This window comes from Mus pahari, chromosome 8, assembly GCF_900095145.1.
Source record: "Mus pahari chromosome 8, PAHARI_EIJ_v1.1, whole genome shotgun sequence".
NCBI classification, from domain to species: Eukaryota; Metazoa; Chordata; class Mammalia; order Rodentia; family Muridae; genus Mus; species Mus pahari.
The window spans coordinates 4,592,270-4,615,289 of record NC_034597.1 but is presented as its reverse complement, the minus strand read 5'-3'; the positions used below and the strand labels follow the sequence as shown (position 1 = coordinate 4,615,289).

Sequence of the window (23,020 nt, the reverse complement as noted above, 5' to 3'; positions counted from 1 at the left end):
ACAAGCAGAAGCAGGTGAATTCCTGGAGCTTCCTGGGCAGCTGGTCTAGTCAGTTGGGTGAGCTCCAAGTTCAATGTAAAAAGCTGTCTCAAAAAAAAATAATCTGGAGAGTGATTGCGGAAGATGCCTCTTTCACACACACACACACACACACACACACACACACACACACACACACACACACACACACAGAGTAGTACCTGCACATGAACACACACATGTGTCAACACAAACATACTACATGCATATTCACGGGTATGTTTCTGAGGTCAGTTTTTCCTCCTTCCTATCACACACTCCTGGTACATTTTCCTGAAATATAAAGAACATTTTTTTCCCTAATATCCCTTCTCCTTCCAAGCTGCGTAGTCTTGGTTTCAAGATAAAAAGAATTGAGGATTGATCTTCAGGCTCCTGTAGTATTTGAGGAAATATCCTTCATCTTTAGCACAGCATTGACTCAGAAACAGTAAATATCTATTAGAGGAAACAGAGGGTGAGTAAGCAGAAGAAGGTGGGGAATGAGAAATGAGGGAGGAAGCTGACCAGAGGACGTCAGCAAACAGAAGCACCATCCTCACATGACCTTTATAACATCCTCGGTGGAGTTAGTACCTCAGCCTGGAGGCCAGGCTTCTTCAAACCCCTTTCCAAACACAATCAGTCACTCCCAAGAAGACACTCAACACAGTATTGTTCTCTGCATTGAACAAAGCCTCTCACGTTCTCATGTGCTCTGTGGAGAGAGCTCTACATGACTGACATTTAGGAACCTCTCTGTGGACTCACTGGTGGGTGCGCTAGCATAGTCTAGGTTACCTTCACAGTATGAATGATGGAGGAGATACTCAGCTCATATCCATCAGGATCCCCAGTGATTGAAGCACTAGGCTGCCATTCAGAAATTGCTCCCTGCCAAGAATATACCAAGAGAATCTAGAACAGCCTCAAAGAGTAGATAAAGGATCCACTGACATCAAGTCAGAACCAACATGGCCCAAACTGGGGCAAATGGCCTTAGTTGCATAAGGAATAAGTCAGGAACAGCAAAAGCATTTCTGTTGGGAGCTGGGGGAGATGGTCCATTTTATAAAGGATTTGCCATGCAGGGACAAGGACTGAGTTCATTACCAATATCCATATAGCCAGGCTTGGTGAGGTGACACACTGTGGTAATCTCAGTACTGGGGTGGGAGAGACAGCACGGTCTCAGGAACTTGCAGCCAGCCTCCTTGGTGAGCTTCAGACTACTGAGAACTTGTCTCAAAAAAATACAATAAAATAAGGGCAGCACCTGAGAAATGATATATCCAAGGGTAATATCTGAACACCAGAGGCCCACACACCTAACACACTTGCATGCAGATACACATGAACATGCACAATGTTTATGGACATTTTTTCCATTTAAATACAGGTAGTAGGGATGTTAAGCCCTATAGCATGGAAGTCAGAGTAAAGTCACAGCTTAAATAGTGGAGGGAGAGCCTTGAACGTAAACTGCGGAGACTTAGGTTGTAACTGTTCTAGCATGTGAGCAGAAAGTCAGAAGTCTTGGGGAATCGTGATTGGATGCTGTGGTTTCGTGAATGAGCTCCTGGGCCATCCAGAATAACTCTACAGAGTTGTTTCTAAGCGCCAGCGAGTTCAACTCAACACTGTTTCTTTTGATTTCGAGCATTAGCGTTAGTGAGTGTGTGAGAATTAAGCACTCCAAGTAGTTTTTGGCTTCTCATCACCCTTCCGTCCCTCTACGTGTGGAAGTTCAAGGTCGGGTACTTCACATCTCTCTCCCCATTTTATCTCTGAAACAGCCCTACAGGAAGTAGAAGGTCCCCCATCCCATCTTAACAGACTGCCCCTCCCTTCAGCCAGGTGTTTAGACCTACAGCCCTGAAGTCATGCTGAACATCTCTCTCACACTTTCTAGCCAGGAACACAGCCCATCATCAAATCCCTTCTACTCTGTTTCCAAGCCAAACCCTGACTATGGCTCCTCACCCCACTCCTCTCTGCTGAACTCCAAGCCTCCCTTACTTTTCCCTCTTGTTACTCTTGCTCATAACCTCTCGCACATTCTTTGCCTCCCTGTAGCCTATTCCATACCCTGAAATTTTCTTTTTAAACTTGGCCCTGTCCCTCAAGTGCTAGAAAACATCCAGTGAACCTCCATCTCACTCAGAGCTGTGGCCCTGGCTATTGCTATGGCAACCTCTCTGCACTCTCCTGAGTACTGCTGCAGCCACATTGGCCTCCTCCTTGGGTGTGAGGGAAGTGCAGGCTACCTCAGAGCCTTGTGCCCTCCTGCCCACCCAGCTTACTTGGAATGTCCCCATACCTGTGGGAAAGCCTTCCTTCACTCTCTTCAGTGTCTTAATGCTCCTTCCTCCTCCTCTTCCTCTCCCTCCCATTTTCATCATAAAATAAGACTCTGCATGATTTAGTACATGGCTTTCTTGTTCATCTGTTTATGTCATGTCTTCCCTTCTAGAAAGTTACTTCCTTTCCAGTAGGCCACTCGTCTTCTTCAATCACAGTACCTAGCATAAGCTTTATAAAAGCCTCATGTATTGTTTGGAATCCCACTGTATAGACAGAGAAACTGAGGCTCATCGTGGTGAGAATCCTTCCCAGTCCGAGTAAGCATTGAAGCTGGGTTTAGACTCTTTTTCAGTTAAGTCCCAACTAAAGGCCTGAACCTTGGCTGCCTCTGCATGGCCCAGCTCAGAATTTATACAGAGAGCCACTGAGGACACCAGGGATAACCCACAGCATCTCAGTCCCTACGCTGAGTTAGCAAGGAGTGTGGAGGTTTAAAGCCAGTCATTAAGATTGCCCCTTTCCTTTTCATTGTCTTGCTTGGGCCAGCACAGCCCTCTTGTTCTTCGACTCCATCACAGCTCTTTACTACCCACAGGTCCCCAAGGTGTCCACCATTCCTACTAGCACAGGCTGTCCACCACGCTGCTAAGAAGGGCTGATGGTGTGCTCACAGGATTCTGAGTTCTTTGCTATGTTTTGAGGACTCCTGCATTCACAGCTTATGCCAATTAGGTTGGGATGTGTAATGCTGCTCAGGTGTTCTGTAGCACAACTGTGCTCGCCTCTGTTTCTCTGTCCCTGTCCCTCTCCTCCCCCTGTCCCTGTCCCTCCCCCTCCCCCTCCCCCTCCCTCTCCCTCTTCCTCTCCCCACCTCTTTCTCTCTCTCTCTCTCTCTCTCTCTCTCTCTCTCTTTCTCTCTCTCTCTGGTCTAGAGTCTACTGTGTAGCCATAGATGATCCTATGTTCTGCTTGTCCTATGCCTTTGCTGGCTCACAGGTATACAGGACTACACACACTGTATGCAGGCAGATAATGGGACCTACTTAGGGCTTTGTACACATCAGATAAGCATTGAGCCAGTTAAGGACTCCCCAGCCTTCACTGCTGATTTCCTGTCAGTAATTTAGTCAAACTGAACTCTGGCGATCGCCTTAGCTTTCCTTTCCTTGCATGTCTGTTTAGTTTTGTTCAATGTGTGTTAAAGCTTTTTGAGTAGATGCAGCAAAATTTAAATTATCCTGTCCTCTTGGTGAATTAATCCACTCATTACTATGGAACAATCTTCTCTCTCTCTCTCTCTCTCTCTCTCTCTCTCTCTCTCTCTCTCTCTGTGTGTGTGTGCCAATATTTTTGCCTTGAGATTTACTTTCCGTGACAGTAATGTGGCCCTGTAACATTTTAAAGAAGATGGCTATTGGCAAGGTTCACCCTTTTATAGCGTTCTATTTTTAACTCACTTTTGACTTTAAAGGTATTTCTTGCTTGCTGGGTGTGGCGGCACAGACCTCTAATCTTAGCACTCAAGAGTCCGTCTGAGGCAGGGAAATAGAACTCTCTAGGCTAGCCTGGGCTACAAAATGAAACTCTGTCTCTAAAACATTAAGTGTGAGCTGCTTTTCTTGTTGACAGTACAGAATAGGCCTGACTCTTAATTCTAGCCTTTTAATTGATACTATGGGTACTTAATATGATAACTGATGTGGCAGATACAGCATTCTGCTATGTATTACTGTAAAAATGAATGTATATGAGATGATGAAAAAAAGAGGAGAGGTAGAAAGAGGTGAGGGTGGAGAGAGAGAGAGAGAGAGAGAGAGAGAGAGAGAGAGAGAGAGAGCATGCATGTGGGACAGTATGCATATCGAGGTCAATGGACAACTTCCGGGAGTTGGTTCTCTCCTTCTGCCCTGGCATCCACGGATGAAAACCAGGTTCCCAGGCTTGCACAGCACAGGGACCAATGGCCTGGCCCTCACTTGTCATCTTTTTATGTTCTCCTTGTCACATCTGCTCTTTGTGCCCTTGTTATCCAGGGGTTTTTGTTTTGTTTTTGTTTTCTGTCTCTTTTTGGAGTAACTGGGCATTTTTAGAACTGTATGCTACCTTCCTTATTATACGTTTTCTCTTAATGAGCTGAGATGGCTGCGGACAGTTGTAGGCACTGGGTGCTGGCTACAGCTACAGGAAGGCCCCTAGCCTCTCCAAATTTCCCTTTGCTCACATCAAATGGAGATAATGGTCCTGGCTTCATGGAACTATTGTAAAAGTTTAAAAGACTTACTGTATGTAGAATATTTGTATAGAATAAGTTTTAAAATGTGGCATAAGCTTTAGGTACACAAAAGAATTGATGGTGGTGGTGGTGGTGGTGGTGGTGGTGGTGGTGGCAGTGGTGGTGGTGGTGGTGATGGTGATGGTGGTGGAGGTGGTGGCCATACCTACCTGCTTTCATTCTTCTCAGATGGCAGTTGTTTTCTTTTGTTTTGTTTTTGATGCAGGGTCTCACTATATAGCCCTGGCTGACATGGAACTCACTGCATAGACCACTCTGGCCTTGACTTACAAAGATCTGCCTGCTTCTGCCCTTTCTTCCACTCTTTGGACTTTCCCCAGCTCACAGCTCACAGGGGGAACCCTAAACACTTTGGAGCCTTTCTCCTGTTCTCATTCAGTCTGCAGGGTGGGGAGCCAGTGGGGGCCCTGGCTCCTCTGCACTTTCTTCTCTTCTCTAAGAAGGAATTGTCTTCTGACAAAAAGAAATAAGTTCAAGAGAATTGCTGAAGAACACGGTGACTATGGTTAAAATTACATCATCATTACACCCTAAAAATCACTTTAAAAAGCCAAGACTATGCAAACTGAGAAGCTAATTAGTTCAATTTAACCATTGCATACCCACATACACCAATCTTCTGTATACTATAAATATGTATAATTTTATCAATGAAATAATAAGTTTGAATGCTATTTTTAAAACCATGAAATAGTTATAAAGACCCGACAAGAAAAGCACCCTGCCTTATAGCCCCTTTTGATGCGCCAGACATTGAGAGATCACAGACACCCAAGAAAGCAGGGCCATAGCCCCTCCCACTTTACACCTAGATCAGAGTAGCACCAACACCACCCTCAGGGCTTCCTCAAAATGTGGTGTTGGTCAGTTTCTCAGCCACCCTTCCCACATGAGAAACCCAGAGACTGGGGATCCTGGAAAATGCCATGTTTCTGCACATAGCGCCCATAAGTAGGGAACCAGGAAGAAGATACACAAGAAATCATTTTCACTATTAGACACTGTGACACATGCAAGTTTGTTGACAAGCATGGATGCTCCTTAGTAAATGGAGTTAGTTCCTATCACATAGTAAAATCACAGTGCTGAAAGAGCAAAGGCTATAAAGGCACATACAAACACACTCAGAAACACACAGAGAAAGACACACACACAGAGACACATACACACACAGACAGACAAACAGACAGAGACACAGACACACACACTCATCAGTTGCACACATTGCCACACTGCTGCCCTCCTGTACAGTCCTTAAGACAGAGGGACACCGAGGTCAGGGGATTTGGCTGTGACACGTCTAGTTTGGGGGCTTACTTCAATGAGTACAGGCCACATACACCTCTCTCATCTGTTTGGGGTTTGTTAGTCCTTCTTAGCTCATTCTGGCCTCACCTGTAACTCAGACACCTTCGACAAAGGACAGGAATAGCATTGACCCAGAGTTCCAGCATCAGATGTGTCACCTCGATATTTCTTCCAGATCAGAGAGGTACCCAAAAACTAAATGTAAATTCAGATCAGGCCTGTCCACCATTGTGCTTGCTCTTGTTAGTCGTGGTAAGCATAAGAGCACCTAGCATTTACCAGACCCTACCTGCCCTTTCCATGCTATGCACAGGGGATGTGTGTCTCTGCAGTCCCATGATGTTATCCCCATATTACAATGCAGGAGACTAACTCAAGAGTAGTTGGTGACTGCACCACAATCCCCTCTTAGGCGCCACCTTCAGTCCCAAGCATAAGCGCTGGACTGAGCTTTCACTCACTACACCGTGGACTGCTGACTTATCTGATGGTCAGCCCAGGCTTCCAGAGGGCAAGAAGAAAGAGTTAGAGCATTAATGATGCCACATTGATTAGTGTGCTGGGAGTGCGGCTCCAAGTGGGAAGCCACCTGTGTGTCTGTAGTCTCATGGCATCCATCTGCTCCAGGTACTGTACATTCTGTTCCGGGAGGAAGCAACGCGGAGCTCACTAGACAGACACAGTGCCTCACAGCCCTCAGAGCGTCTCAGTTTTGACACCTTCTGGCATGTGCCACATTAGTAATCCATTCTGAGGAAAGCCTAGGAGGGAGAGTCCCACCCTTACACAAACCAAAGGAGAATTGTGAATTTCCTCTGATCCCACCAGAGTTTTACTCTCAGATGCCTTCAAACAGAAACCCCTCTCCAGTTAGAAAAGCAATTCATGGAGTTTTTTTCCTTGCTTTAAAAATGTAAATTTATTTAACTGATATGTAAAATAAAAAACATGTGCACAGTTACAGGATACCAGGCTATTCTCCAGTGCATGTAAACACTGTAGTATGTGTGTGTGTGTGTGTGTGTGTGTGTGTGTGAGAGAGAGAGAGAGAGAGAGAGAGAGAGAGAGAGAGAGAGAGAGAGAGAGAGAAGGAGGATGTTGGTATATATGGGTGCAGAGGCCAGAGGCCAGCCTCGGGTGTCATTCCTCTAGAGCTCTCTACCTTGCTTTAAATTTAAGACAGGATCGTCATTGATTAGTCTGCCCATTATTTTGGGCTGGCTGGCCAGCAAGCCCCAAGGATGTGTACATCTCTGCCTCCCCAGTGCTGGGGTTACAAGCATGTGCCACCAAACCCTGCTTTTGTATGTGGCTCTCATGCTTGGATGGCAGGCACCTTACAGACTGAGTCATCCCTCAGGCCCACACTGTAATTGACATCAGGAGAGACACACCCGTCTCCTCCAGCTTCGATCATTTCTCCAAGATAAAAACATTTACATGTGCTTGCTCTCACTGTTTGAAGCGTGTGGTACACAACAATTGTTTCTCAGTGCATGCACTTCAGTACCTCTTTTTCCTCCTCTCTGTAGTTCCTCACTAAATCTCCCCAACCCTCCTATATAGATTCTTATTCTTTACTGACACTAGATGGGGAGGCAGATCCTTGAAGGGCACAGGGAAAAGCTGTTCCACAGTGAGATGACTCTGAGTTTAAATCTAGGTCATGTCACTTAGTGGTGGTGTGAACTCCATGCAGAATGGTTCCATACTCCCTCCATGCAGTAGAGTTCCTTATTCAAGGTATCAGTTCCTCTCCAGGATTATAGTAAATCCATGCCAAGTGCCTGGAAGAAGGCAGAGTTAACCATTCAAAGCAAATCCTGTTGTGGATTCTAGTGACCCTCTACAAAACTGCAGCTTTCTTGTTACATACAGTAGTTGGGTGCATTGCCAGATATGTAGGCATGGTCAATACAAGATGGTGGGGGGGTTTGAATCTGCCACATACAGTTCCAGAAAAGAAGAGAGTTGCAACCTTAACTTCTCTCTTGGACCATTGTATATCTTGTGTATGTCAGTACAGCAATGCTCATAATTTCTGAGAAATCATTCTTTAAATGCAATGATGCTCTATAACAAGGATCACACTTGGTGTGCATCTATTCTTTATTTTTTATTTATTTGTTGTCCTTGTTTCCTTAAAGTTTATATAAAATATCGAGGCAGGGTGTACCAATTTACAGTTTCAAAGGTTTTCAGGTTCTTATGAAAGGATACATAACAGGAGGGAAGCCTTGCTGGTCAAATTGCATCTATACTTAAGAAGCAGAGAGTGAACAAGAAATTGACCCTAACCCTAACCCTAACCCTAACCCTCACCCTCACCCTCACCCTCACCCTCACCCTCACCCTCACCCTCACCCTCACCCTAACCCTAACCCTAACCCTAAAATGCATCAAGGCCTACACCCAGTGATCCAGTTCCTCCAGTGAAACTCCCCCTCCTGAAAATTCCACAGCCTTGCCAAATCACAAACTGGGAGCCTAGCATGGAAACATTGAGCCTGTGGTAAACATTTCACATTCAAACCACAGTTGTTTGTTTATTTACTTATATATTCATTTGTTTATTTTTTGTTTATTTGTTTACTTTTTTGCTTACTGTGGTACAGGGGTGGGAGTGACATTATGGACTTCGCACATGCTAAGCAAGGCCTCTATAACTGAGTTCCAACCCCAGCCAATGTCAAGACTCATGTTTATACTTCAACAACCTTGTCTAACAGAATCTTCCAGCAGCAAACCTCAAAACTGAAGCCAGTTGCTGCCCTCCTCTGGATGATTGACAGAACAAGAACCAGAAGATTAAATGCCACTTCATGCCAGTTACCCTCTCTCTCCCAAGCCCTAGCTGAGCCTCTCTTTTATGTCCATAAATTCCATGAATATATTGCTATCTGATCTCAGCACATAGTGCAAGAATGCTAACAGGGTCAGCTGAGCGATCTACAACAGCACTACGGACTGAGGTGACATTCGCCACCGTGATATGGGGCTCGCCAAGCTTCCGGTGATCTGGCAGCCACTCTGCCTCAGCTGTGCTCCAGCCACCGTCTCTACCTCACGTACTGTCTTGCTTCCTCTCTATGTGCAACACCTTCTCTACCTGCAGCTAGTGTGCACATCTTAGATAGGACCTTTGCCTAAGTACCCTGCCCAAGGGCGTCCTAACCTTATTTAGGAGAAACTTATGGCCGGATTTGACCTTTTAGAAAACCCCGCAGCTTCTGTGTAATGTCTGGAGGAGAGGCCAAGACTAAGGAGAGCAGATAGAGGTTCCATCGTGGTCCAAGATGTTAGTCTTTGCCCCATAGACTAAGCCTGCCCCAAGTATATTCATAAAATGAGTAATATATAGGTTCATTTCAGTGTTCCACACAAGCATGGATTATTATGTATTTTAGTGTGTTCTGTATAATGAGTATATCAAACCCATGTTATAAAGTTTCTTTCAAAATGATGTGATTCATGATGACATAGACAATTGAAAGAAAATAGCAAGTGAATCATAGACTGTGTCAATGTGGGACAAGCTGTAAACATTGAAAGGAGAAAGTCTTGAGCCTGAGGCTTCCCCTCACACTATCTGGGTGTGTTGCAGCCTCTTGTTGGATGAGGGCTAGGTTTCCTGGTGAGTATGGTAACAGTACATCAGGCATACTAGTCAGGCACTAATGTGGTGCTGCTCTTTCTTTTCCCTGCAGGTACTTATGGACCATTGGTAAGAATGTGTGGAAGAGGTGGAAGAAAAGGTTCTTTGTGTTGGTGCAGGTAACTTTTCAACTCTGGCATCAATCTCAAGAACTATCTGTATTACAGATGTGGCAGGATGAATGCATGCTTTTGATCTGAGGTATGGCACATGGCGGCCACAAAGCCTGAGCATTGAGCTCCATGTTGTTTTCCAGATTATAAACTCATAGAACCACACAGACGGTTCTTCCTCCCATACCTGTAAAATCTTCCCTTTTTAGTGGTCTTCTGGGTTTTGCCAGTTAGACTATTGCTGAAAATACCACAAAAATTCCGTAGATACACAGACCTACACACAGAAGTAGAATCACACACAGAGACCAATAATGTGTTGCTAATGTTTAAAATATCTTCACTCTCCCAGATGCATTTAAAAATTTCCCTACAGACTTATAATAAACATTCTCAAAACACTCCACCAACCCCCTTTGCTGTTGGTTTGAACTTCAAATTTTTTCAATTGGCCATTAAATTTGCCATTAACTCTATCCAGCACACAGCCTCCTCCAGGGCACAGAAGCCATAACTCAGTCTTCAAAATGTTCACTGCAGTGCTCTCTGAAATACATCTCAAAGTGAGGCACCTTTTAATCATGCTTCTTGAGCTATTTGACCTCTCTTTGGAGCCATGCCTTCACTGACTCTCACTGTGTGGCAGCTCCCTCTTGGATCTAAGTGACTGCAGAAGTTTCTGGCAACCCTTGTCAAGCCTACAACTGTATTGAAGTATACCCTTGATGCTTTTGCGCTGCTTTGGGGCTAAATTTGTTCTAATCCATCCTAAGGTGCTTCTGTGTTGCCCACACCACACTCACACCTTCCAAGTGTCCACAGATGCCTTCAACAGCTGCTGGAAGGAAGATAAAGGCAGAGAGGAACCATTCCTGGCAATGCCATGTGGTTCTGAGGAAGTCAGGTCATGGGGTCTAGGCAGTAGCTGATAGCGTCTTCCCAGCGAGGAAGTAAGCATTCTCTCGCCAGGACATGGGGTCCCTCTGCATTCACTCAACATGTAGCTTTTCTCTGAGAATGAGAGTGAAAATGAAAATGAAAGGATGTTTAGAAGCAGCTGATCTCAGGCTAGGAGAAGACTCCTTCAGGAAAGTGCTTGACATTCAAGCATTTGATTCCTAGAACTCATATAAAAAATTAATTAAAATAATTTACACTGCTGTAAATCCCAGTATCGAGGAAGCAGAGATGGGAAGTTCTCTGGGGCTCACTGCACAGCCAGTCTGAATGAATTGTCCTTTTTCGGTTTCAATAAGGGACCTTGTCTCCAAAACTAAAGTGGAGAGTAATGGCTTCCAGGTGCACGTGTGAACATAATGCACATGTGTGTGCACACACATGTATACACACTCATACAAGTAGCTGACCTCTCTCTTTTAAAAAGAAGAAGAAGAAGAAGAAGAAGAAGAAGAAGAAGAAGAAGAAGAAGAAGAAGAAGAAGAAGAAGAAGAAGAANGAAGAAGAAGAAGAAGAAGAAGAAGAAGAAGAAGAAGAAGAAGAAGAAGAAGAAGAAGAAGAAGAAGAAGAAGAAGAAGAAGAAGAAGAAGCAGCTTTAGGGGAGGAAACTGGGTGGGCGGGGTGGGGGGAGATGTAAGAGAAGCTGTTTCTGTATGCTGTGTACTGAACCCAAAAGAAGAGAATGGCTTTTTCTGAGCTGTGCAACTGGAACACAGATGTTTTGGGGCCTTCACACACAGACTTCCTTTAAGAGGAGATGAAAATCACACCATGGCTTAAAAAAAAAAAAAAAAAAAAAAAAAGCTGTGTACTGACTTTGGAAAAACATAAAAGGGCACAGGCTGTCTGAGGCTCTGTGGCATTCCTAGAGAGCAGGAGAGATGCATTGTGGGATGCCAAGAGGCTTCTCATGATTAAGAGGTGCTGCCTGTCTTTTATGGTAGCACACCCACACACTAATCAAGCCTCTGCCTCAGTGAGATCAGACCTTTCATCCCTCACGAGTCTAAGTAGGCTCTGAAGGTGGCATGTCAGCTCTTTTATCACAGTGATGGAGAAGCCAGCACTAAGCCTCTAGTGTCCTGCCTTGGTCTCATGACATTGACCACAGATTGCCTGTTCCTGTTGTTCATGGAACCAAGGATCAAAGAAACTAACTGGGTAATTATATGCAAACAGCACACCAAGGCCTCCTCAGCCCTGGTCCCTGAAATCCCTAAGCATGCCCTATAAGTTTAGCTGCGGCCTGTAACCCAGAAATGACAGGGGTCTTTGACATCCTGAATCAGGGAGTTCCTTGGGACTCACTGTCAGTCTATGGGAGCATGGCAAGGACTACATGTGCCTTCATCACTATAACTGACCACACTGGACAAACCATTGGTAACTAGAAAGACTCCAATTCCACAGAGCTCCATTCAGTAGTCAGAGTCCCTGATCTGGATATACGAATGCAGAGTCAAAGGGAAATGTGTGCCCATTCCAGATAATAAAGTCTCATCTCTTCACCATTCATGTCTTAAAGTTGATTTTCTTGGAGCTGGGGGGATAGCTCAGTTAGTACAGTCAGACTCTAACATGCACGAGGCTTTGGAGTCTCTCCCCAGCACATCATGAACAAACAACTCTAATGGATTCCTGGGAGGTGGGGGCAGAAGGATCAGAAGTTAAAGGTCAGCCTTGGCTAAGCAGCAAGTTCAAGGCCAGCCTTGAACCTTGAGAACCTGTCTGAAAAAGTGTATTGTTATTCTCCAATATGAAAACTATTTCTGGTTTTAAAAGGGAGGTGTTTGGTTTCCCACTTCTTCAAAGTATTTCAACCTAATGTCAGTACTGCCAAATTGTATTTTAAATTTCCCCTAAAATGCTAATAATAGCATATTTCTATGGTTCTGTGGAGTTCACAAAGTGTTTGAGAAGCTGGTCTTTGCAGATATCTATACTACAGAGAATGTAAATTTTCTCCAGATTTAACATTAGGGAAAACTGAGGCTCAGCGTGCTCATGTGACCTGTTCAAAAGGAGAGCCTGATGGAACTATAGAGATTGTGCAGTGGTCTTGAGAAGACCCAGGTTTAATTCCCAGAAGCCATCTGGTGGTTCACGCCCAGCTATAACCTCCGCTCCAGGGAACTGATACTCTCTACTGGCCTCTACAACCAAGTGGCTCACGGACACACATGCACCAAAGACATCTATACACATAAATAACATTAATTAAAAAATTAAAGATGGTGACTGATGAACAGCTAACTATGAAGTGCAGCACAGGTCTTCAGGCTGCATCTGTCTCATCCAACTGAGCACCTAGGTGGGTCTGGTACCCAGAGAAGTTTATGCACACAAAAGTTCCTAGGATTCATTGACTTTTCATTCATGATGTGTATGCTCCCTAAACCCACACTCTCTGTTTCTGGTTTCCTACAGACATCAGGACTGAAATTTCTCATTATTCCAGCTTTCAGAACAGATACTAAAGCTGAATAGAATAAATAGCATTCGTAAATAAAATGACTTGTCTAGCAGTATTTTAACAACCCATAAAGATTCACTGTTATTTGAAAAATGGTTTGTAAGACATGTAAGTTGTAAGTAAGAATGTTTCCACACAGTTCTGAAGGATGTACATAGGGTTACATTCTGATTACAGATGACAGGAAACAGCCAAACTGGATCTCTAGTGATTACCCTCTTCATCGTCTGTTTTTGTTTGATTGATTGAATAGTTTTTTGGGTTTTTTTTAGAGGCTCTGTCTCTCTGTCTCTCTGTCTCTGTCTCTGTCTCTGTCTCTCTCTCTCTCTCTCTCTGTGTGTGTGTGTGTGTGTGTGTGTCCACCCCCATCTCCCCATTTACACACACACAGGCTCTCACTGAGTATACATGCATACATGTATGTATGTTCAGTCTGCCTTGTAACTGGTGGTCTTCTTGCTTCTGCCCCTCAAGTGTTGGGATTAAGGTTGTATAGCACCACACCCAACACCTTGATTTGTTTTGTTTTGTTTTGTTTTGTTTTGTTTTGTTTTGTCTTATACTTTAGTTTTTCAGTTATGGGGATTGGAAAAGGGTCCTGGACCTAAGCTGGTACTATCATGCTCTACTGATAAGCACTCAGACTTCAGCCCTCTCAACTAAGGCTCTGATTCACTCGTCTGATTTCAAAGAGCTTGCCTATTTGTTGTTTCCCTGACCCAATACACACAGAGATGTTGGCAACTTCTGCCCGACCCTTTATAAGCTCCTTTCTATTTAAAAAACAGCAGAACATGAGCCAAAGTAGCAAAATTCTGGTCACCTGTAAAAAATCAAAGTTTGATCAAATCCCAGGGAGTCCCAGAAGCCCGCCCTCACTTCTGCCCAGAGAGCCACCGCTGGACATGAACCAGGACTCGGCAAGCCCTGTGCCATCGCTCGCGACTATTCGACCTCTACTCTGCACTGCTTGCGTCACCTCCCAGGCTCTGAAGCACAGTGGAGAACATGTGGCTAAAATGTGCGAGAACCTGAGTCCAGTCCCAAAACTTTTCAAAATGAACAAATTTGCAGATTAGGGAGAAACCTGCGTTTCACTGGGAATAGCTTTCTATTAATAAGATGTCGCAGCTTTAAAAATTGAAAGTTCCCAAATCTTTGTCAGCTCCTTGGGGACCTGCAAGCATTCTGGGAAAACTAAGATCCATCTATAACTCAGGACAATAGTCCAAGGATACTCTCCCCTCTGTTGAATCCTAAAGTAAATTGTAGGATCTTAAAGAAAAAACACTCCCAGTGAGGCAACTCAGGTTTGTTTAGTTGTGGTGTTGTTGTTGTTGCTGTTGCTGCTGCTGATTTGCTTTGGTTTTTTTGTTTTTCTGTTTTTTGTTTTTTTGGGTTTTTTTGTTTGTTTGTTTTTTGTTTTTGGAAGGGGGAGTTGTTTTGTTTTGTTTCTTTTTTTAACCAAGTCACACAGCCTCAGCCTGCGGGGCATGTCATCAGTACTTCCAGAAGAGGGCAGCAGCAGACAGCACTGCAGAGAGGGAGCCCTTAAAACAGGAAAGAAAAAACGTTAAGGGTTCAGTAATAGTAGAAGCACGCGTCTCAGCAGCAGACGTTTTTGCTGTTGTATTTATGTGGACCTCAAGTGCATACTGGCGCCTTTCTGGCTCACCTCACGACAAGCTCTACCCTGTCTCCTGTAGCCAGGTGAAAGAACTCATCTACATCGCCATAGGCGAGATCTAGCAGTGTTTCCTGTCATTGTTTTGTGGTGAGGGCATCATGAAGGATTTTTTTTTGTGGGTAGGGCCAGCCACAGGTTGGAATGGCCTGGTACTATATGTGGAGAGACACCATAAATCATGGAGAAGGGTGTCATGGGTTAAACATATGTCCCCCATGTGTCAGACTCATTTAACAAATGCCTATTGCTTGTGAAACTGTAACTAGAACAAAGGTGCACATTCAAAGGACTGGTCACCTACAGGGAAGAGCTGAATGGTGGGGCCAGATGCACAGGGACTATTTAGTTGCGCACACCAATAGAGCAATTTCTGTATGGGCCTCACACGTGATGTGGGACTCTCAGTAACTACCCAGTAACAAGCTGATGCACAGGGATGAGGGGAGGAGGAGGAAGGGAGCGCAACACAGACGAGGACTTTGAGGCAGAAAGATGACAGTTTACTGGACCTGGCCAGGAACCCCCATTTGCACTCAGACATCCATTGTAGGAGAAGGGGAACTCTTGGGGTGCTCTGCGTGTTATAAGGAACTAGTTGGTGTTCCCTTATGAAAGTTCTTCTTCTGGTCTAGCCTATGAGACAGTGCATTCTTCAGAATCCCAAACTGGGCAGTAAAATTCTCATGAGAAACCAACAGAGGGCAGCAGCAGACAAACCAGCCGTGTGAATGCGCTCTTTCCTCTTACTCTGAACCTTCAGGACTCGGGACAGCGAAACCTAGTGTGGAGCCTGAAAGCACCAGTTTCTAATTGCCCTTAAAAAGAGACCAGTCTCACTGTGGAGGAGACTACAGTTGTCCCTGGCTGGGTTCAAAGTCTTAGAATTGTCTCTTTCAATAAAGGAAAATAAGGGGTGAGGGCTGTGGCAGTCCTTCAGTGAGGCACTTGACATACGTGGATGACGGTAAATGTGCCTGTGAGCTTGGCTGGAAGCTGGGGGTAGGCCTGTTTTTGCCACAGGCTCCTTGCCAATAGGCCAGATGTAGAAAAGGGAAGCATCGTCGCCAGTTCTGCATACACAGTGACAACAGGGTCCTGGAGGCAGGCCTGCAGCTTGGAGCACCACCCTGCACTGCCATGGAATGCCAATATCAGTAAAGTGAGGGCTGCCATGTAGGGCGCCAGTGACAACGGCCATGCCATCGGGGCTTGGGGCTGCCTGGCTGTGACTGGCACCTAGCAGTCGAGTGCTCATTGCTTGTGACAGCATGTCACTGCGGCACTTGTCTAAGACGGAGGGGAGACTCTACCAAGTCACTGCAAGGGCCCCCTCAATAGCAGCAAGTAGCCAAAAACAAATCGAGAAGCTCAACACTGACAAAGGCAGTGCATGCTATATGTGAATGCGAGGTTTGGGGGGACGTAGCTTTGTGTGAGTTCAAATGTGTGAGAGGTGGGCATGCATATCTTTGTGTGAGCTCAAGTACAGCTTGTTATATGTGAATGTGGGATGGGGGGGCATAGCTTTGTGTCCGTTCAAGGGCATAAATGCCACGGAGCAGGTTAAAACCCAACCTTGGGCGTCACTCTTTGACTTCCACCATGTTTGGAGGCAGGATCTCTTGTTGCTCTCCACCGTGTATGGCAGTTTGGCCAGCCTGTGGGCTTCTGGGCATCTCCCATCTCTGCTTCTCTTCTCTCCATGGGGCAATGTGATTGCAGATTCGCACTACCCATTTTGGCTTTACGAGAGTGCTAGGGAAGCGAACACTGGTCCTCATGCTTGCTGGCCAAGTGTCTTACCCACCAAGCTATCTTCCAAGCCTTTTAAACAACTGCAAAAAAAAGGAATTTTTGTTTTCTACTGGCGAAGATTATATTGGGTAAAATGCATAGAACTGTTGCCATTCAGTCAGCCTTGTGTCACAAAAGAGTGGCAATGTGTGTGTTTAACCCAATTGGTGTTAAGAACAGCAATGTGGGCTGAATGTAACCCCAGAACCCAGAATATAGGAGAAGGAGAATCAGAAATTCAAGGCCAACCTGAGACATAAGAAGACCTGTCTCAAAATAGTAGATAGGAGGCTGGAGAGCCAGCCCAGAAACCACATCAAAGGGGGCTGGCTGGCCAGTCAGCGCAGCTGTGACTTACAGGCTGATGAGAAGTACTGTCTCAAACAGCAGGGTGGATAAATGTCACCTGAAACTAAACTCTAGCCTTCAAACACAGGTTCACATTCATGTAAATATACCCCCACCTCTGCCACATGCACAGATTTACATGGGTACCCACATGAAATGCATACACTGGACAAAAATACAAGTCCAACTACCATAATGATAGGAAGAGCTGGCTGTTCCTAATCGCCCACTAAGTGCCGGGACAAACTCTTATTTCCACTCTGCACATGAACCCACTCTAACCTTGTGGGCCACCGTCAGATGCTATATCCAATGTGAATGAGAATATGGCACACTGGGGCTTCAGTTCAATGTAGATGGTTTCCAAAGAGGCGTGAGTCTTGGTGGGACAGTCTCACAGTCTGATTTTCTGTCCTGCAGGTCAGCCAGTACACGTTTGCCATGTGCAGCTATCGAGAAAAGAAGGCAGAGCCTCAGGAACTCCTACAGCTGGACGGCTACACCGTGGACTACACCGACCCTCAGCCAGGTACCCGCCTCTTCCTTGGCCGTGCACTGACAAAAGACAAGTTCGTGTTAGCAAGATGGTTCATGCTAGGCAGTAACTTGTTGCACCAGAGTGTCTCTGGTTCACAGCCAAAAAGAAAACACATACTTTGGCATTTATGCACCTGGGACCACATCAATGATGTACTCTACTGTACGCTGCTGAGAATATCCATAAGAAAGAATATATACTTGTATACCTACCAGGGAACTGCATTTGTGTGAGACTATGATATGTGTGTTTGTGTGTGTGTGTGTGTGTGTGTGTGTGTGTGTGTGTGTGTGTGTGTGTGTACATATGGGGGTACATGTGGAGACCACATGTTGGAATCAGGAGTATTCCATTGCTCTCATTATTGAACCAGGAGCTCAGTGATTGACTAGGCTGGAGTGATGAGTATCAAATGCCAAAGTCTCTGCCCCCTTCCACAGTAGACTGACAGGTATAAGTCTGGCTGTTATATGGGTGCTGGAAATGAGACCCTTGTTCTTGTGTGGTAAGCATTTACCAGCAGAGGCAACTCTTCAGCCTCCAAGCCATGACTTCAGCCTCAGTGTGTGTCATTGTTTTGGTGTCCAAGAGAAGCTGCCTCCCAGCATGCTTGTCCCCTGGCCAGAGTCCAAAACTACACAAGATTAGCTGGTGGAACTAGAGAAAGAAACTTGCGCTACCCTACCCACTGTATTCCTTACAAGATGCCTCTCTCTGAATCGAAGCGTTGACGCGCCTGGGCTTAAGTAGCGAAGAGCGCCTTGCAAGTGGTGGTATTTCTTGTAAGTTCTACATTGCATACATTCTACATCCTGCCCCCTCACACCTCTCCCCATACCCATTTTATTTTTTCCCCAGAAAACTGAATAGAAATCAGTCTCAAAGAACCTTCAGAATGGGTGGGGGGTGCGAAATCATTTCAGCATATTAATGAACAACAAGCACCAGCAGCCCTCTCCCGGAGAAGTTCATTTTTATGCCAAATCTGCACAAGGCTTTTCCAACCACACTGCATCATTTGGCCCAAAACCTTTTTTTCAACTCCCATATTGCTCTTCCACGTGCAACAAAATACACGGGGGGGGGGGAGCAGAGTTTGAGAGAAGATGGGGCATTGTAGAGTATTAACCCAAAAAGGTAATACAAAGAAGACCTGGTTCCTGCCTTCCTAGGGTCATCTGTCCTCCCCAAATCCTGGCCCCCAGGGGATTCAAGCAAGCCAGACTCTTTCCAATTTCTGTTTGTGACCACATCCTGCCAGAGTACCCACTGGACAGCACTGAGTTCCTGAGATCTGAATTCAAATTTTGCCCCGAAGTTTTTCTAATGAACAGGAAGGAGTTCAAAATGAACATTCTATGCAACATGTCCGAATGACAGGATTCTGCACTAAAAGCCAGCAATTGGAACACTGTGAGGTGGTTTGTATTCCTCTCAAGTTTCTTTTTTCTCACTTAGGGTTTCTTTTTACAAAGGAAAACAGTTGTACCTAAGATGTATATCTTAGACACAGAGGCCAGAAGATCAATATGACAAAGAGAACCAAGGCCATTCTATACCAGGGATTCCTGCTGAGCCAATGGCCTCTCCCTCTTTTGTATGCCCACCAATACTATTGTATGTCAGGGACTCCTGTCGAGTCAGTGCCAACTCCCTCTCTTCTGTGTAATTACACTGGACCCTTGTCACAATTCCACAAGCAAGTGGGATCAGAAATGTCATCCTGTTTTTCAAATTAAGAAACAGATTGTAGAGGTCTCAGGCTATCTGTCAATGGAATCAGACCCTGGGACCAACCCATGTCACACTCTTGCACTTGTCACTGAACAATCACAGCAAAACTACCCGTGGAATTTACAGATTAAATCAGGGCTTCCATGGCAGGAAGATGGAGGTGGGGAGCTTCTATTCCACACACAGGAATAACACCTGAATGTTCTCATTTTCAAGTTTACGTTTATTTTCACCTTCTATGTATGAGTGATTTGCCTGCATGTATGTTAAGTATAGCACATGCTATAGTGCCCACAGAGGTAAGAAGAGGGTGTCAGATCCCCTGGAACTAGGGTTAGATGTGGTTGTGATTCGCTGTGTAGGCGCTGAGAACTGAACCTAGGTCCTCTACAAGAGCATCAAGAGCTTTTAACCACCAAGCCAGTGTTCCATTTCTGCATCTATATTCTTAAAGCTTTATTTATTATTTCCATGTTGATCTGATGAGATTTAATTTCTTCTTGAGAATTGTAAATAGAAAGTTAATTGACTGTGTTCTTGAAGGTAACAAGCAGTTGCTTCTCTCTGACTTTTCCTATGCTAATTCCCATTTATTTCCCAAGTAACGTTTAGCTGAAAATGGATATTTAATATTTTCTATTGTCCTAACTCAGATTCTTTTTTCTTTCTTGTTATCTTGGAGATGGACACTAGGCTTATATGGCAAACACTCAGCCACTGAGTTAATGCCCCAGCCTCTAAGCTCTGCATTTGATTGTTAAAAATCCCTGGTCCTTACTAGGAGTGAGAAAGAGGTGGGGGCAAAAATTTCATACTCCCCTAAGTGGAGTGGAGCTCATGTATACTATGCACTTGGCCAACTTTATCTATGGCGGTGTAAGCAAATTAATAGCAACAAAGTCATGTCTTCAGAGATCAGGGGATGCTCTTAGACAGTGAGCCTATTAGTCAAAAAAGACAAAAGAGTCTGTCTTCCCTGTCCTCCTCTTGATATGCAGCCTTTATAAAGTTGTTGGTGGGCTCAGCACCATCATAGCCTATTCTTTTTTGCCTTAAGGAAAAGTGTAACTGGAACTTCTTGCAAGGCTTGAGGCAGGGGGAAGTACCTCTCACATGAGACTAACATTGGTGTCTACTGATTACAGCAAGGTGGCACATCTCCAAGGTTCATGTGAGCATAGGCACATGATCTGTTGACTCCCTCTTCATCTTGTCTCCTTGATGCTCTTCCTCCACTTCCAAATTTTCCTTCTTTTTGTGTCATTCAAGTTAAGTGTGCACGATCCTTGCTAGAGCATTCCATTTTATACAAGTTATGAGAGACCAACTTAAATATCTTCTCAGAATGAAAGCCACCAGAAATCTCTTCTTAAAGCTGTTTTGATGCTAAATCACTGGATCCTCTTTGTAAAGAAGTAGCCAAGGTTGGAGAGATTGTCCTTAGTTAAGGCCCTTGCTGCTCTTGCAGAGGGGCAGCACCCACATGAGTGGCTCACAGCCAATTGCAACTCCAGCTGCAGGGAACTGATGGTCTCTTCTGGTCTTCTCAGGCACAAATACGCACATGACCACACAGATGTGTGTGTGTGTGTGTGTGTGTGTGTGTGTGTGTGTGTGTGTGTGTGACTTAAAAATAAAAAAGAAAGTATCTACTTATTGAGCCTAGTCCCTGACCATTATCAATTCAATATTTCCACAATATGTAGTCACTTGTAAAAGAGATACCTGGATTAACATGGTGAGCTCAGGGTAAAAGTCTTCACCCATTGCAGTGACACCCAGCACTGCTCTGCTTCAGACAGACTTCTGACTGGCCTTGCTGGCAGCTTGGAGATGCTAATCAATCACTCCTGCACCTCTTGGCTCTCAACTAATGATACATATATGACAAAGGTATGACCTTTATATCTAGCTAGAGAAATACCACCTCACTGAAAATGCAGGCTTTGGAATATGTTGATGGACATGAGCTAACTTTGGCCTTGTTCTAAAGGCTGACCTTGACAACTACATTCAGAAAACTGAGGCCATTTTTTCAACAAATATTTTTGAGCACCTACTTTGTGCTGAGTTATGCTAGATACCAAAGAAATGGAAGAAGTTGAGTCAGATAAAACCTTGGTCCATATGATGCAAAGTCCACTAGGGAGCTTAGTAGAAGTTAATGAGAACTTTAGATGGCTGGAGAGATGGCTTAGCAATTAAGAGTACTTCCTGTACTTGCAGAGAACCAGAGTTTGGTTCCCAGCACACACATTGGTCAGCATACCACCTGCAACTCCAGATCCAGGGGATCAGACATCTTCTTCTGGTTTCCAGTCTGCATGCGCGCGTGCGCGCGCACACGCACGCACACACACACACACACACACACACACACACAAATAAAAACAAAATAGTTTTTTGTTAAAAGACTAATATAAAAAATAGTCAAGGTAAGAGAGATTATCAGAGATGAAGGTTAAAGAAGACCTCATAAGAATGAAACTTCCAATTAAAGATAAGTAGAGGGAAGGTCATATCCCTCTTCAAGAGCTGCAAGAAGCCTCTGGGAACCATGCAGATATAAAGTGCACAGACGGGAGAAGAGAGGGGGAGAGACTGAAGGTGGCAGAGAGTCAGTGGATGTGGATTGCATACCTTGACAGAACCTGGGGTCCCATTTCAATAGGATGGGGCCTCGGTGAGCTAAGGAGAGAAACAGCATGACCTGTTAGATTAGGCATTGGCTGGGTTCAGTACTAAGAACTGGCACTAGAACATGAGAGTGGGCTTTCTTGGTTGAGATAGGAGATTGCACAAGGTAATTATAGCCAGATTCAGGAGCCAGAACCGTTGGCAGCAGAAGGGTCCCTGCTCTGGCGACTCATGGCACCAACACCCATAGGAGAAATTAATGAAATGTTCTGAACTAGTCCAAAGAATGCAGACGGCACTTTCTAGCTGAATGGGTTCACCTCTCCTAAGGTGGCAAGAGGTTGAGAAAAAACCCAGGATGTCAACATTGGGTGTGACATGTTTGAGATGTCCATCCAAGTGCACAAGTCCAGAGAAACCCACTAGGCTAGGTCTGGAGTTGAAGGAGGGACTCCAATGTGCTGAGGGAAATGTGAAGTACCTCTCTCCACACATTCTTAACACATAAAAGCTATCATCAGGAACTATAAATACAGGAGTGAAAAACAACCCCAGGAGCTTCCACATTTAAAAGGTCAGGAGGAGGAAGAGGAAAAGTATACAGTAAACTAAGCCGAGCAGCCGCCACGTGCTGGGAGGCAAGTGGGGCATCAGGCTTCTTGAAAGAGAAGGTTTCAACCAGAAAAGAGTGAGGATGGGTGCTGATCATGTGATACAGTGAGCCGAGTTAGGATTTCACATTGAACATTGGATGCAGCAAAGTTAATAACATTGAAGGCCTTGACAACAAAGTTTTTAGGCAGGCGGCAGCCGGATTAGAGGCTTTATGGTCAAACGGAGAGAGCTCATTCCTGCTCAGAGATGACGCTCTGACCTATAGTGTCCGCGCCTTCAGAGAGCTTGTTGGAAGCTCTGGGTCTCAGGCTTCACTGCAGACATGTGGGATCAGAAAGTGCACTTGGTGTGCACTAGGTGTGCTGCATATGCAGAAGTGATGGAGAAGCCTCACTGTAAAGAGAAGAGCCACAGAAGAGCAGCTGAAGGGAGAAGGGGCCGAGAGAAATGGGTTTTGTGATGGTGGTGATGGTTGTGATGCTGGTGGTGATGATACTGGTGATGGTTGTGATGGTGGAGGTGATGATACTGGTGATGGTTGTGATG

General features: G+C 45.0%; 1 protein-coding gene across 22 annotated transcripts in view; it reads left to right on the top strand.

The window, feature by feature from the left end:
* Cadps (calcium dependent secretion activator) overlaps positions 1-23,020 on the top strand; it is a 447,247-nt gene that overhangs the window by 271,644 nt on the left and 152,583 nt on the right. For all 22 annotated transcript variants that reach the window (XM_029541729.1, XM_029541726.1, XM_029541724.1 and 19 more), the window contains exons 9-10: positions 9,631-9,697; positions 17,371-17,479. In XM_029541729.1, the coding sequence (XP_029397589.1) occupies positions 9,631-9,697; positions 17,371-17,479 (176 nt within the window). The remainder of the gene's footprint in view (positions 1-9,630; positions 9,698-17,370; positions 17,480-23,020) is intronic.